The 16,057-nt window shown below is 40.1% G+C and overlaps 1 protein-coding gene across 2 annotated transcripts in view; it reads right to left on the bottom strand.

Moving 5' to 3' along the window:
• LOC134218487 (glutamate receptor 1) overlaps positions 1-16,057 on the bottom strand; it is a 552,551-nt gene that overhangs the window by 12,774 nt on the left and 523,720 nt on the right. Inside the window, exons 7-9 of one of the 2 annotated variants that reach the window (XM_062697549.1) lie at positions 10,705-10,967; positions 10,088-10,181; positions 9,687-10,027 (exon numbers count right to left, since the gene is read on the bottom strand). In XM_062697549.1, the coding sequence (XP_062553533.1) occupies positions 9,687-10,027; positions 10,088-10,181; positions 10,705-10,967 (698 nt within the window). The remainder of the gene's footprint in view (positions 1-9,686; positions 10,028-10,087; positions 10,182-10,704; positions 10,968-16,057) is intronic. The other variant, XM_062697550.1, reaches the window with a different exon arrangement.

Raw genomic sequence — 16,057 nt, 5'->3', positions numbered from 1 at the left:
AGCCTTGGGCCCGGTAAGATGATGAAAAGGATCTGTGCAACATTTATTCCGTCCAATTTTCTATTCGTGGATGATTTTGAAGGATTGACTGTAATTGATATGTAAATTATTAATCTTTTTTTAACAGCGCTACTGTTCCGGTTTTTTATGGGCCCATATTCATCTTATCGAAGACTCCTTTTTTTGTGATTTTTGTAGCAAAGATTTCGCAGGTTGTCAAAAAAAAATCTTTTTCTACTCTATTCCTCGATAGGAATAGATATAAATGTATTTTCAATACTAGTCTAAAAAATCTAAATTGGTTGTATACAGTACCTTCAACTGGATTAGTTAGAAAATAGCGGATTTAGATCTTTTGATTCAATGCTTATTGTATTGATCTTTCGAATACTCTTCAAGTGATATTTGGGTCGCAACATCTATTTTATCGATTCATTAAGGTTTTTATTTGAATCCACTGAAATCATTTCGGGACTGATTTGCGATTTGGGCAAATTCCTGCTAAGGTAGGCATTTTTCGGGAAAACCACTGTATGTATCTGAAAGAATAAGCTTTCCTCAATCAGATAGAGGAATTAGTTTTGGAGAAAAGCACTTGAATTCTGTGGAATCTTTAAAACAATGTTTGTTTACAAAATAAGTTACGCCCTAATCGCAAATCAATTTCGATTTCCATATTTGATGAGCATATGGAGCATCTAGTGATGGAACAGATGGAGACACATGGTAAAGCAACTTGTAACTAGTATAGTGTTGGTAAACTCATTCACAAATCTAAATCTTTGAGCCCTCCTGCACGAGCAAACTCGTTGAGAGCTTTCACAAATTACGTAACGCGGTAGGAGGACTTCCATACAAAAAGTGTTACTAGGGAAAGTGGGGCTCCGAAATCGTCAAATTTAGCGTTACGTAATTTGTGAAAGAACCCTATTAGAGAATTTGAAGGAATGCATCACGCTTGAATTTTACATGTTAAAACGCATCGTTTCATTCACATTCGTAAACAATTATTGCGCTCCGAAAAGCGTTTAAAATCTATTTTCTATACGACGAACAGTCAATCGACTGTTTTTAACGAAGAAAAACAAAAGTAAAACCCTGCCATAAGTTTTCAGGCTCTCCCAGACCTGAGCGATTTCACCGCCGCTACGGCGACAACTAGTCGCCGCGATTCTACCGTTGTGACGTTGTAGGCAATGTTCCATTTTCGCTTCCATAATGGCGACAGAATTGTAGTCGCCAAGCGTGTGTTTGGGTACATTTTAGCTGCTCAGTTGGATACGTTTCAACCCACGAGTGATTTGAATCGTTAAGAGTTTTGCGATTTTGAAAGTTTACCAACACTGCTTGTAACTACTAACAGCTTAATGATTTGTTTGAATTTTATCTGAAGAGAGGCCTACGCATCCATAGAAAAACAAAGTTTCCGGCATTAACTTGATTCCAAACATACTGGTGCTCGAAAAAAAATCATGGATAGATAGAATTTCAAAAACTATTTGGACATTCATATCCATTGGATTCTCAGAACTCATGATCATATTTGTTTTTCGCTTACTCAGTATTTATAGATTCATTTTTTTTTTCAATTAAATCCTAATACGTCTATTTGATTTATATTCTACTGATATAACTGTATCCACTACGCTTCGCTATTTAAACACAGTCGCTTTTGGAAGGTGTTTACCTTAACAGCTTACGTGTTAACCTAAAAAAAACTTACAGTCAACCATATGAACAGGATTCTTCTTCGTTGGCATTACATCCCCCACTGGGACATTGCCGCCTCGAAGCTTAGTGTTCACTAAGCACTTCCACAGTTATTAACTGCGAGGTTTCTAAGCCAAGTTACCATTTTTGCATTCGTATATCATGAGGCTAACACGATGATACTTTTATGCCCAGGGAAGTCGAGACAATTTCCAATCCGAAAATTGCATAGACCGGCACCGGGAATCGAACCCAGCCACCCTCAGCATGGTCTTGCTTTGTAGCCGCGCGTCTAACCGCACGGCTAAGGAGGGCCCTCTGAACAGGATGAGATGCATTATTTATAAGTTGGAAGAGTACCACGATGGCAGTCAGTATGGCACCCGTCCGCTAACGGGTATCCTCGTGAGCTGTGTAATGAAAGTTTTAGGGTAATGGGTAATTCGAAAGAGGTAGGTATCATTTTATTTATTCTGACAGAAATCTCTAAACGAAAAAATTGGGATGAGGGAAAGCCTCTTTGTGGAAGCGGTGTGCGGTACCGATTTGATTCAAATCCTGAACAGACTCATATTCCGAACACTCGTCACGTAAATATTTATCTAAAACATTTCGTTATGAATGCATAAATAAGCGAGTTTTATCAGTGGACGTACTTATTGAGGACATTATAGTTGACCAACATGTGATGACGTTGAAATTTTACATTTAAGTGCTTAAGTGGAGGTGGTCGAAAATTGAATCAAAGTGTTCGGATTTTAAAAATGTTTTACTATGGGTGTTCGGCATTTATGAGAAAGTTAGACAGAATAAAATCATTCAGTATTAGATAGCTACATTCAATAAAATGTGAATATAAAGTGCTTGTATGCAAGTTCATTTTCTGCCAGCTGATGAAAACTAATGATCTTTTAAAATATTTCAATTCATGTACCATAAAGATCTCCGGAGTGAAAAAATTGTTTAGGTGTTCAGAATACGAATCAAAATGGAACTCACAGAAGCATACGACTTCACATATTTTACAAAGAAAAAAAATATAAATTTATGTTGCCTTAATGTTGTTATGTAGTTTACAATAGATTATGTAAAAACATACGCAAATAAAAAAATGTTTTTGATATTAAAGCATCAGCCCCGTCAGGTGTCGTGAGCACCTAAAAAATTGGAATGAGAAGAATGGCTCTGGATAAAAAAATACAAAGAAGTACAGATATATGTTACACAAAGATTTGTCCTTAGTCTTCAAACTTAGACTAATGAATGTTGGCATATGGTCCGTGGTTCGCCTGATCCTGCTTATGAGTTGCTTCGTGTCTTTGGCCTTACAATCACCTTTGTATACAATGGAGCTGAGTAGACCAAATAATGCTATGACAGTTTTCGAAACATTTTCACGCTTTCGCTTGAAAAATTTACAGTGCACGCCGCAGTATTTCTTGTTTCTATGGCATGTTGGGATCAATGTTGGAGTGAAAGTGTGTTTGTGACAATTCTAAGGATTCATTTTCAAAAAGTCATATTTCTGTGAAACCATTATTATTCTGAAAGAAAAGTATTTAAGTCATTCTATTTTTTTACTTGCCACCCTCATTGAAATGAAATGACACATTACAAGAGAAAAAAAAATTCAGAAACAAGAATTTTGATGACAGAAACAGCATAAACTGTGGAACTTCTTCGTCTCACCCATATTCCAATCTATTATAACTCACAGCTGTGAGATCAATCGTGGAGATCGAATTAGTGAGCAATATTATACCCATTGTTCTCTTCGAGTACACTATTGGTCCAGATTACTCTCGCTGGTGGCGATGAAGGCGTTCTTGCTGGCGGTTCCACATGTTGTGAGTCAGTTGCCGCAACTTATGTGATCGAATTTGGTCACATTTAAAATGCTGTAACCAAATCTGTTCAAAATGTGCTACGAATCTCCAGACCTTTTCATCGTGGCATCTCCTAGTCGGTGGAAGCTGAACTGTCTCCTCCTGACGACGAATCCGTGCAATGCGAAGTCGAATTTCGACGATGAGGAGGTGATGATCAGACTAGATATCGACACTACGTTTATTCCGTGCAACAAGAAGGCTCCGTCACCATTTTTGGCTGACGCAGATGTTTTTAATTTGATTTTCTTTAAAAGCGGTCACGAGGAACCCACGTGATCTTGTGAACCGGTAGATGGAGGAAAAGCGATCATCATGTGACTTTCTCTTAGAATTCAAATATGTTTTAAAAATGAACCTGGGGTAAAACGCCCGAAATGAATGATTCAAAAGCATGTGAGATAATGGTGAACACATGGTTGTTTATTGATATTAGCGGACTGAACGAAAACCTAACGGGTGAGGTGAATGAAAATGAACGGATTTTGCTCCATCTATTCATTGCAGCTTGATAATGCATAACTTACATTATAAAGTAATTGCGAAATTCGTTCAGAAATGTTCAACAAAAGATTATACATATGAGTGTTAAAAAACATTATTAGCCTTTAGTGTAATGACTTCACTTGTCATAAGACGAGTTTGTACTATCCCATTTAATTCCACCACTTTTTTGTTCCTCTGACAGATACGTATTTCGACCTCAACAGTAAGGCCGTCGACTGAGCCGAAAGTCGAGTCAAGTACAAGACACTGAAGACGGCCTTACTGTTGCGCTCGTAATACGTATCTGTCTGAGGTACAATAAGGTAAGGTTAATTGAATGGGGTAGTACAAACTCGTCTTAAATATGAGAAATGACTATATGAGTGGTCATTTTGCACCCTGGACGCGTTTTGTACTATTCTCCCCTAATTCAAATAATGGAAGCGTAAACACATGACTCCGCTTAGACGTTGAACCTGCTTGAACCTACTTGCATGTTAGAGGAAGTTAAGAAATCGGCCCTTAGTAATGTTCTATTTGAAGAAAGAGAGACAAATTGGGCGATGAACAGAGCTTTCTGAATGATTTACCACCGGCGCACATAGGAGTATGCAGTGCAAAAGCATGGCTGAAACTATGTCAATCATTTTAATAAACAGCAAAGCGTACTTTTTTTGTTTTGTGCTCTTTGTATCGATCTAATAGTGTAGTATGACCACTGGTCAGTTATTGTTATTTGATTGAGCACCACTTGGCATAAGAACGTTGCCTGTGAGAACTACAGCGTGTTTGCAATGCGACGAGTAGTTCCCACCTTGACTCCGCCAATGAGTATGATTTATATGATAATCTACATTTTTTAATTATTACTTACTAAATTTTCCGAAAAGATGTACTTCGTTTGTTCACTTCGACTATACAAATTTGTCATCGCATGTTAAAGTCCCTGCATATTATTTTTATATTACAATCAATGGAGTAGATCAAATAAATACGAAGTGCAAATCAACCGAATTTTTCTTAACAACCATTTACACCCAAAAAATGCGTATGCTACTTATGGATCGTTGTGTTCTTTAAAGTTGAACTCTTCTTTGGCAGTAAAACATTTACGTGAGCTTTGTCGCTCAAAATCATAAATATGTATTTTTTTCGCCTAGCTTTTTTGCCTTTCTCGTATTTTTTTTAGCAAACTTCACTATCTATATAATAAAAAAGAAATGGTCTGTGTTCGTATCCGCATAACTCGAAAACGGCTGGATGGATTTTCTTCATTCCTTCAGCGGAAACGTTCATTATCCTTTCCGACGGGTTTATATGATATTTCCTCATGCAAAAATTATGAGTAAGGTTGAGTAAATCGCGAAACACTAAAATAAAGGTTCGTATGGAAATTTTGCATGAGCAGTTCACAACGCGCATTTTGGCCTACTATGCAGGACAACGTCTGTCGGGTCGACAGGGGTCGACTAGTATTTAAATAAAAATAAGTCACGATTTCGTGAGGATACATAAATGTTTTTCGTGAAGCTCATTAAGGAAACTCCAATTTTCCCAACGCTAAAATGTTGTTGCTTGATCGGATTTGGAACCTAATCAAAAGTTTTATTTCGTAACACATATAAATGGTTAACAAAGCTGATAAAATGTTTTTATCTGTTTGCCAGGATTTGGGCTGAAATACTCCTCAGTGTGGCGGTGTGCCGTTTGTTTCTTTCCATTCTTCGAAAAATTGTGATTAAGGTAGTGCTACACCGAGAAATACCACAAACATTCATTTAAAAATATGGATTTATGTAGTGGTGGGATGCTAATTTTTGTTCCCACTTCATTGTGTCACTTTGAATATTTTCAACGTCTTATTGTAGTTAAATTGAATCTATTTTCATATTTGTACGTAGAAACATATTTTTCATTTGAAATGTTAATCCGTTTGTATCATGATATATTTTAAAATAAACTACGTCTCCCACCCTCAGATTTTTAAAGCCAAGAATAATAGTTGTAGAGAGCAATAATAAAAGTATGGTATTTTCAAAATATTATTTAACAAATATAAAGTGTTTTTTTGAAATATTTTTTCGATTTGATATTTATTTTTTGTTATCCATCACATGATTGTAACATTACAGATACGTATTTCGACTTCGATAGCAAAGCCGTCTTCAGTGTCTCGTACTTGATTCCACTTCAGCCACATCTTACAATTCCTCATAAATCCTAGTATTTTCGCATATGCCCAGTTCTTATACCTGTTCTGGTAGGTTCTAATAAAGAATTGTTGAAAATCTAACAATCACGGCTGGATGTGAAAATCAAATCCAAATTTTCATTAATTTTAGTGCATGGGAACTATTATAAATACAACTGGGTATTGAACACCCTTAAATTGATTTTACTATGGGCCGAGCTGTCAATCAGTTGACCAACTGCCTAGTAGTCAAATTTCCAAAAAAAATGTTTTCAAACATCAGTTTTAGGGTCTACGAGTGTGAAATGTAATATGTAAAAAGCTGCTACCCGCTGGTTGGGTTTGGGTAAAAACCTGATAGGAAAGGATCTAAGCACGCTCCAACACTATTAATTCTCCCAGAACTAACACGAAACTATTTCGCTTACCTTGAACATGTATCCTAGAGATCTCCGCTTTTATTTTATAGGAAAATTTCTTTAATTGCTTATGAAAAGGACTTATAAATCTCGCAAACAATAGAAGTGTATCATATTTTACTATTACACAGCTCAACAAGATTTTGTCCCTAACACCAAATAATGTAGATTTTGGCTCGCTGAATCCGAATCTTGCTCTAACACGTCGAGATTTTGAGATATACCTCAATAAATGTTGTAAAATCAATGATTTCGAGTATTTTGGAACAGCCATCGTTAACCCGACATTTCCAGGATGCTTTTCAACACTGGCTGTGCATGTGCTAAGACAAGACAAGACAAGACAAGACAAGACAGCCATCGTTAACCCTATAAAATGAATTACTAGTCCATCAAGGTCCAAAATGGATCACAAACATCTAATCTTTCGAAATGTGGTGCATTTTGAGGAAGTTAAACATAATAAGTGTGATTTATCTACAATTCTAGTAAGTGAAAGTTATTTAAAAATATGTTTTATGCAAGCCATCTTCGAAGACTTGTATACAAGCCAGGTTATTTTCTGTGAGCGGTTTTGAGAGGAAAGTAACAAGAATTCAATATAATAGTTTGTCCAAGCAAAAAAATAATATGTTTTGAAAGAAAGTTCTATTGAATGTAAATATAATATTGTATTTCCTCTGGCGCGATAAATTTTCAATAATTGCTCAAGTGATATGGTGTATTTACTGTAAATCGAAGCTCTTTTATTATGTTCATTCGAATAAAGCAAGTACGAGAACTGTACGCAGTTCTATATATTTTGATTATTCCTGCTATTTATGATAATTCCAATATTCATATGAAAGAAATTTGGGCGGAAAACTATTAATTAACAAAATCAATCACGAATCGATAAGTTGCATTCGGTCGTTCATGTATATGATTGCATACAAGCTGAAGCGACGTTGACGGCTACGCAACAGAAACCGGAAAACGTCAACAACCTACTAGATGTTGCAATAATTCCAATGCAATTTCTCTTATCTATGGCCAGCTTATATCAGTGGGAAAAGTTCACTAGCTTTATCAAGCTTTGTTATGTGCTAAGATGCAAAGTTATGAGCTAGAAAACAAAACTTGGGCTCCGCTCCACTTGTGCGCTGTTCAACATGTTACAGTTACCCGAGCGTATGGTTGGATGGTCCGCCAATTCTACACTCTGATATTTCTCTAATTTAACAAAACAACGGCATGAATGAGAAAATTTACGATGAAGTTACAAAATGTTAATGTTTCAACTTAGTTTCCGAGTGCTGGAGTGCTTTCATAAGTCAATGTGACTTGAATGCTATGGTAGGGGATCTAGTAGAGGATTTGAATTTATTCAAATTGCAATTCGATCTGCTTCCTTGTTGATTAAAAGTAAGGAACTTTCTGGATCATCATGTTCGCACTATATTCTAGCACAACACAATTGCACGCCTGAGCCTACCAAATAAACGAACTTGAAAAAAAAAACAACACAATTGCAACATGATAACAGATTACGTTTGGTTATTGGAAGTTGCAACAACCAGAAATCGAGGATAACATTTTAGGAGTAGGAGAAATGTTGAGCATAAAATGAAAAAAATGGATATTTTATTAAAAGTCGAATGATACATATATTTACAAACTGACTAGTATCTCTATACTTCATTCAACATTTTCATATCCCAGTTCCTCTGGCCGTATGTTGTTGAATTTTTGGTGGCGTGATGGTGATGGCGTTTGCATGCAAGTTTTTGAAACGGATTTGCATGGAATATTTTTAAATTAAATTCACTGAACTTAAATTCAAGGAAAACCGAATAGAAAACAATTCTAACGTGCAAATCTGATGAAAATTCATTAGATCAGATATGCTTATACCGCTTCGGGTATTGATTGACCTAAAATTATGTTTATATACTACATGAAAGTCCTTCAAAAAATGCCAATTTCTTCAAAATAGATTAATCTAGCTATATCTCAAAATTTGGACGTGTTAGAGCCTATCTGAGGACAGATTCGGATTCAGCGAGCTAAAATCTACTGAAGACACATTAATTGATTCTGAGGACCCGCAAAAGGTTAAATTTTGTTCCCCTGTGTTATTGGTACAACCACTCTAGTATTTTACACGATTTTAGCAAACGAAAGCAGAAATCCTTCTTCTCTTCCTTCTTATTGGCATTATATCTCCCACTGGGACATTGCCGCATTGCAGACTACCACAGTCTGCGAGGTTTCTAAGTCAAGTTACCATGTTTGCATTTGTATATCATGAGGCTTCTTCTTCTTCTTCTTATTGGCATTACATCCCCACACTGGGACAGAGCCGCCTCGCAGCTTAGTGTTCATTAAGCACTTCCACAGTTATTAACTGCGAGGTTTCTAAGCCAGGTTACCATTTTTGCATTCGTATATCATGAAGCTAACACGATGATACTTTTATGCCCAGGGAAGTCGAGACAATTTCCAATCCGAAAATTGCCTAGACCGGCACCGGGAATCGAACCCAGCCACCCTCAGCATGGTCTTGCTTCGTAGCCGCGCGTCTTACCGCACGTCTAAGGAGGGCCCCTGTCATGAGGCTAACACGATTATATTTTTATGCTCAAAGAGTACGGGTAAATTCCCTAGATCGGACGGGGAAATAAACCCAGCCACCTTCAGCATGATTTTTATTTGTAGACTCGCATCTTACCGAAATCCATTCGACGAATTTTTTATTCCTAGTGTGACACATAACAAGTCTTTGAATGACCTGTTTTACTTTGAACATCAAATGTTTGATATTGATTGAAAGTGTGACTTGAGAATCATCTCCAATGAATATTATTGTGCGCTGGTGTGTAGATGTAGATGAAACGCCACTGGCCATGTAAACAGCTGTGGTTCATTTTATTAACTAAACGCAAGTGGAGAATCGCCTTGGAGTCAACTCATAAAGAACCAATCATACACATACCTTCCCTTCTAGCGACTTACCCGGAAGAAGTCCCATGTCGAGCCATGTATGAGCGTGCCGTACTGCACTTCGGTCTGCGAGGCCAGATCCTCGGGGGAGTTGATTGGTGTGACCATCCGCTCGACGGTCAGAAACGCCGCCAGGTTGGCAGTGTACGATGAGATGAGTATGAGCGTGAAGAACCACCAGACCGAACCGACGATTCGACCCGAGATGGATCTCGGCGAGATGTCACAGCCCTGCTGCATGAACGCCCCCAGCGCAAACCAGAACGAGTTCAGTATGCTGAACTCGTTCACCGTAGCCTGCGGGACGGCGTCCGGTTGCTCGCCTGCAAGTATGCCAAACGCGTTTCCTTTGTCTAGGTTAATGGGGAATGAAAAAGCTACACGATCGAATTAGGTGCTCGAAAATTAATTACCGTTATAATTAACTAGCCGCCACTCGAACGGTGAAAAGCGGGATACGATGTACAGGACAATGCTGACGCCGACGTAGCTAAACAGGACACATATCTACGGAGGTCGTTGTCGTTGTCATAGTCGCCGCCGATGTCGTCATTGGCCAGGTCCACCAGGTCCACGTGCGGGTCCGGAGAAAATTGATGTTTATGATGGGAACGGCAAGCCGGAAGGCAAGAAAGATACAGAGATACACAGACGCATTCACACAACGGGAAATGACATCAGGTTTTAGTCAGAATGCTTGGTTGTTCATACAAACACTATGGCGTGCACAGGATTTTGTTAGGGGTCTCAGCAATATAAGTCTATTAGAGTAAGTTGCTATACCTGGAGCATCATCACATTTTTTTGTTGCAGAAAAGTTGTCTTGGTGTTGAAATTTATAAATGTTCTTGTTACGTTAAAATTCTTTCGAAAAACATTCTTGTTTTATTTACTGGGGAAACTGATTAAATTCATATTAAAAACTTTGACCCCACATTCACCTCAATCCAGTGCACGCATATTCCTTACAAACAGATAGTTAATGAAATGTTTGCCGGCGGCAGGTAATTTAATGCTATTTGGCTCTTACCCAAATCTCTTTCGACAGCGGATTGAGAAAGCTAAACACGCCGGGCTTCTGCTTGACCGGCCGCTTGATCATAATGGAAATGCCGAGTGACATAAACGGCTTACTGAAGTCGATAACGCGTTCCCGCTCGGAGGTAATTGTCATCGATGCGATTGCGATGTCTGCTTCCTTGCGGACCAGCTCCCCAACCATGCCGTCCCAGCCGCCCTTCACGTCCGGATTCTCGGCGCCGTACTGGCCATCCTTGACGATGCGTAACTCGTCTGAGAAATGGAGAGACAGAGAGAAAGCGGTGCGTCCGATGCGGCAACCAGACCAAACCGAAAGGTAAAACATTAAATTAGATTTATGGGATGCACACAACTGCCAAATGGCTTATGGACACAACAGCACTACTGAACTATAAATACGATAGGACTTTCAGGTACGGAAACAATAGGAAGGGAGGCGCCCTAGCACCTAGTGAATTAATGTTCTCTGGTGGGTTGGATAGAATGGTCCAAAATGTACAATCCAAAACATATGTGTGTGTTTTTTAAATCATCTGATTTTGCAACGGATTTTACACAATGTTTTGATCACTATTGAATTTAACTGTGATTGAATCAAACAGAATATTGCACAAAGCAACTCATTAAAAAAAATACAAGTCAAACATTTTTCCGGGCAGAAACACACACAGTTTGGGTATCACAGGTTGAATTATTTGGAGATTAAATCATAGTTGTTAATATCACTATTCCATTTTAAAGGTTTGATAATTTATGATCATTTTATCATTTTCAATTTCGTTGAATATTTTAGCGTTGAACATTTTGGACCACTCTCTGCTAGGGAGAAAAGCGAGTACGGGTTGGTTCTGCAGTAGCCGGAAATGAAATTTTTAATTGCTGCTGCTGGCGGTACGCGGTTGCGGTTTTTGGTGTTTTGGCGACGCTTTTTCGGTGATACGGCGAATGAGATATTGAGAGTAATGAGGGGAGTTCCGTTGTGCAACAGTTCGAGCATTGTAGTAATAGTTGAAATGGATTTTGTATTCATCCAGTTCTATGTTGTATAAGGTCATAGTGACACCTTTTGACGAATAATTCATTATTAAGATATGGGTGAAGGGTCAACGAAAATTATGTAGTTAGAATAGAACTGCCAAATTATAGTGTGCTTTGAGGTAACTTTAGTGCCATTATTTTCTGATACATAAATACCTTTTTATCTCTTTTTAAATTTACCTTCGATTGACATTGCTGCAATTGAGGGACCATACACTTATTACGTAAGAGATTATTCTGGTTTTGGTTATTCTGCAAGATTTTATCCATGCAAATTCGTTCCATCTAAAGCATTCGAAAAACCCTAATTAATATACCTAGTGATGATCATGCTTTTCTCGATGACGTGGTGCAGATGTTATACGTTTCTTGTGTCAGATTTTCTCCCTGTGAACGTGTCTTTGTACATTTTTTTCAAGATTTTTAAAGTTAAGAGAAAAAAATCCACCTATAAGCTGAACAAAAAAAAATTTGAATCAAGATCAAGAGTTGTGCAGTGTGATCCAATATGAGAATTCCGTAGGAAATTATGGCGATTCGCGATTGGAGTGCAGTAATTGGTGCTACTCAAGTCCATGCCTTCGTAATATTATCGGAGTCCGGTGGCAAATGATCACTTTAAATCTATTCCATCCAATAACTCAAAGGGAATAGCGCTGCTGGACATGGATTGCGAACATTGCAGACGTGCAGATAAGTACGGAGGATTTCTTAACTTATTTCTTGTATTTCACTTAGCATTTTCGGATCACAAACATGGAAGGTTCTACTCCGGGCCATTTACTAGTTTACCTTTTTCATGATACTTTTTTTTTGCTCAGTTGATTCAAAGATTTATTCAGGGTCGCCTATCCCAAGGAGCCCATATTTTTTGTCGCCTCTAACTGTTTTTGAAGTTTGAAAGGAAAGATCAGAAACGTGTTGATTTTCAAGCTTGTTATAACATTCGCCCGATTTCAAACCATTACACTCAACCCTCTTTTTACGGCAGTTTTTTTACGTCACTTCGTTTTACGGCCTCCTTTTTACGGCACGTGACGTACCTAAAAAGAATATGAAACATTATTGACATCCAAAAGTAAGCCTATAAGAAGGCACTCTTAGAAACCTAAAGTACAAAGTAGATGCTTTGTATACACATCATTTGCCTTCAACAATTGTTCCGTTCTAGGTCATCCAAGAATTTCCTGGAGTCTACACGCGTAATCGAGGACCTAAGGTGTACAAGCGTAGCGAAAAAGCTGTTATCTCTTGTATAAAATAGTTTATGCCCAATTTGATATATTGCACCAAATTCCGTTCCATTCCGTCATACAAGAATTCCCTGTAATATAGGTCTTGAGGTCTACCCGCGTAACCGAAGGGCTGTTATCTCTTTCATTGAATGATTCATGCTCTATAAGATCTATTAAACCAAACTCAATATGCCTTAAGTAGCCGTTCCTTTCCTGGTCATCCAGGAATTCCCTAGACTCCTCAGCCGCGGATTCATCCCAAATATGTCCTCCGGGCATTTGTCTTTCACTTGCGTCTCAAATTATGCATATGAGTTGTTCTAAGATCTCCAAATTGCCCTTGAGTTTGAATCAAATGGTCTGCCGAATCAACCAAGGCTTTCATGATGTCCCCAGCCGCGGTATCAACCCAATTATGTCCTCCGAGTAATTGTCTGTCATTTGCGTCTCAAATCCTGACTTATGAGGTGTAGTAAAATCTGCAAATCCTCCTGGAATTTGAATCAAATGGTCTGTAGAATCAACCAAGGCTTCCATGATGTCCATAGCTGCGGTAATAACCCAATTATGATTCCCTGTGTCGCATCGGACCGAGTCAGACGCATTTAGTTTGGATCTCTCACTCGAACTCGATCAAGTGTATTTTTAAGTTGCCAAATAAACGGCACCGAAGTTTCGCAAGGTGAATTCCTGGCGACCAGAAGGAAGCGGGCTGTAATTGGTAAATTACCAACCGGTAATCATTACAGCGCCGTGAATATCAGTATTCGGACAGAGCATCATCCATCCCCGTACGACGACGTTCGTAGGCACCTACAAAGGCAGAAACAAAACGGCTAAGTACCTATTCGCTTTGTATTGTTTGCATGCGGTGGAGTGCGGTCAGGGCTGCGAAATGGTGAGTTGATATCCGGGAAGGGGCGCCTAACATAGCTCTGGTCCTCACAAGTTCCAATACTCACGCTTCCACGGGTCTTCCGATGACAATTGACCGCCAGCTAAGGGTTGCGTACTTAGCTGGTAGTGCAGCCTGGGCACTGTTGTCCTTCTGACATCAGCTAGAGTGAGAGGGTGCGTCCTGTGGGGTCTGCCTAGGATGTGGTGGGCTTCGACAGTGGGCTCTGTTGAACTCCTATAAAAAGCTGCATGTGTCCCCAAGCAGGCCCTATCAAAGGGACCGTGTGCCGCTCAAAGCGCACTAGCCTAGTCCTGGTGTTGGGTGGGTCTTTAAACAAATTTGACCCGACTGACCGAGCGTCTGTTCACCAAGGAGTTGCGGCTCCAACAGCGTCTGTTCTGGCATCCAGCGGCTGAGTATGAAATGCTATTCCCCGGAAGCTATACCTAAGATGGCAGCCCCATCCCTGTCGATAGGGAACCTTGGGCCAACAACCTACTGTTCCCGAAACATCAATGTGTTCGAGAATCCGATAATGAAAGAATACGGACTGATTTTACGGCGACGACTCTTAGCGCGAAACAACGGACACGAATAGGAACATGGAACGTTTTAACCCTAGCCCAGCAGGGTAAATTGGCACAACTTGCCAATGAGGCACGCCGCATGAAGCTTGAGATCCTGGGACTGAGTGAAGTCCGTTGGCCAAACTTTGGAGAACACAGAACGCTGTCGGGACAAGTTCTGTTATACTCTGGTTTACGAGGTGAACATGCTCCCCGGCATCGCGGAGTTGGCTTCCTACTAAGCGCTCAGGCACACTCTGCGCTTATGAAGTGGGAACCTATAAGTGAAAGGATAATCGTTGCCAGATTTAGAACACGGGTCCGAAACCTTACTATAATCCAATGTTATGCGCCAACCGATGCTGCCGATCTGCAAGACAAAGAGAACTTCTACAGTCAACTCAATGCCGTCGTAGATAGAATTCCGAAAGGTGATATCAAGATCTGTTTGGGCGACATCAATGCGAAGATTGGATCCGACAACTCGAACCATGAGCGCATTATGGGACGCCATGGTCTCGGAGAAATGAGCGAAAACGGAGAGCTGTTCGCAGAATTTTGTGGTAATAACGACATGGTGATCGGGGGATCGCTCTTCCATCATCGACCGGTTCACAAGGTCACGTGGGTCTCCCGTGACGGCTTTACAGAAAATCAAATCGACCACATCTGCATCAGCCGAAAATGGAAACGGAGCCTTCTTGATGTACGGAATAAACGTAGTGCCGATATCGCGTCTGATCATCACCTCCTCATCGGCGAAATACGCCTGCGCATTGCGCGGATTCGTCGGCAGGAGGAAAGAGTTGGACGACGATTCAACACACGCCGACTGGAAGATGCCACGGTGAAACGGTCCTTCGTTGTAGAACTGGAGACGCGTGCTGCAGATATTCCGGAAGGTGGCAGCGTGGAAGACCAATGGACCGCCATCAAGAATGCCTTCATCACCACCAGCGAGAACAATCTGGGCGAACTACGCACCCAGAGAAAACAATGGATCACCGATGAGACCTGGAGAAAGATAGAGGAGCGAAGAGAAGCCAAAGCCGCGATAGAGCGATCGAAAACCAGAGAAGCCAAAGTCTTAGCCCGTCAACGATACGCGGATCTTGAGAAGGAAGTAAAACGCTCATGTCGACGGGACAAGCGAGCGTGGGCAGACTCTCTGGCCGACAAAGGAGAGAGAGCCGCCGCAACCGGGGACATTCGCCTCCTCTACGATATCTCACGACGCTTAAGCGGGGCGAAGATGAATGCAACGATGCCTGTGAAAGACGCGAATGATCAGTTATTGACCGACCCAACTGACCAGCTGAAACGCTAGTTCGAGCACTTCGAACAACTTTTTCAAGTGCCAGCCAGGTCATCTCCACCTCGGCATGACCTGCCTAGGATCCGACGTATAACACGCGTCAATACCGAAGCTCCATCACTGCTAGAGATTCAAACAGCCATCCAAAGCATGAAATCGAATAAAGCCCCAGGGGTCGACCGCATATCAGCCGAGATGCTCAAAGCTGACCCCATGACATCCGCTCAACTACTGCATCGTTTATTTCGTAATATCTGGGACACCGCAACTTTCCCGGTCGACTGGATGCA

The sequence above is a fragment of the Armigeres subalbatus genome, chromosome 2 (assembly GCF_024139115.2).
Source record: "Armigeres subalbatus isolate Guangzhou_Male chromosome 2, GZ_Asu_2, whole genome shotgun sequence".
Lineage (NCBI taxonomy): Eukaryota > Metazoa > Arthropoda > Insecta > Diptera > Culicidae > Armigeres > Armigeres subalbatus.
Note: the sequence above shows the minus strand (reverse complement) of the source record. Positions and strands in the feature narration are given on the sequence as shown.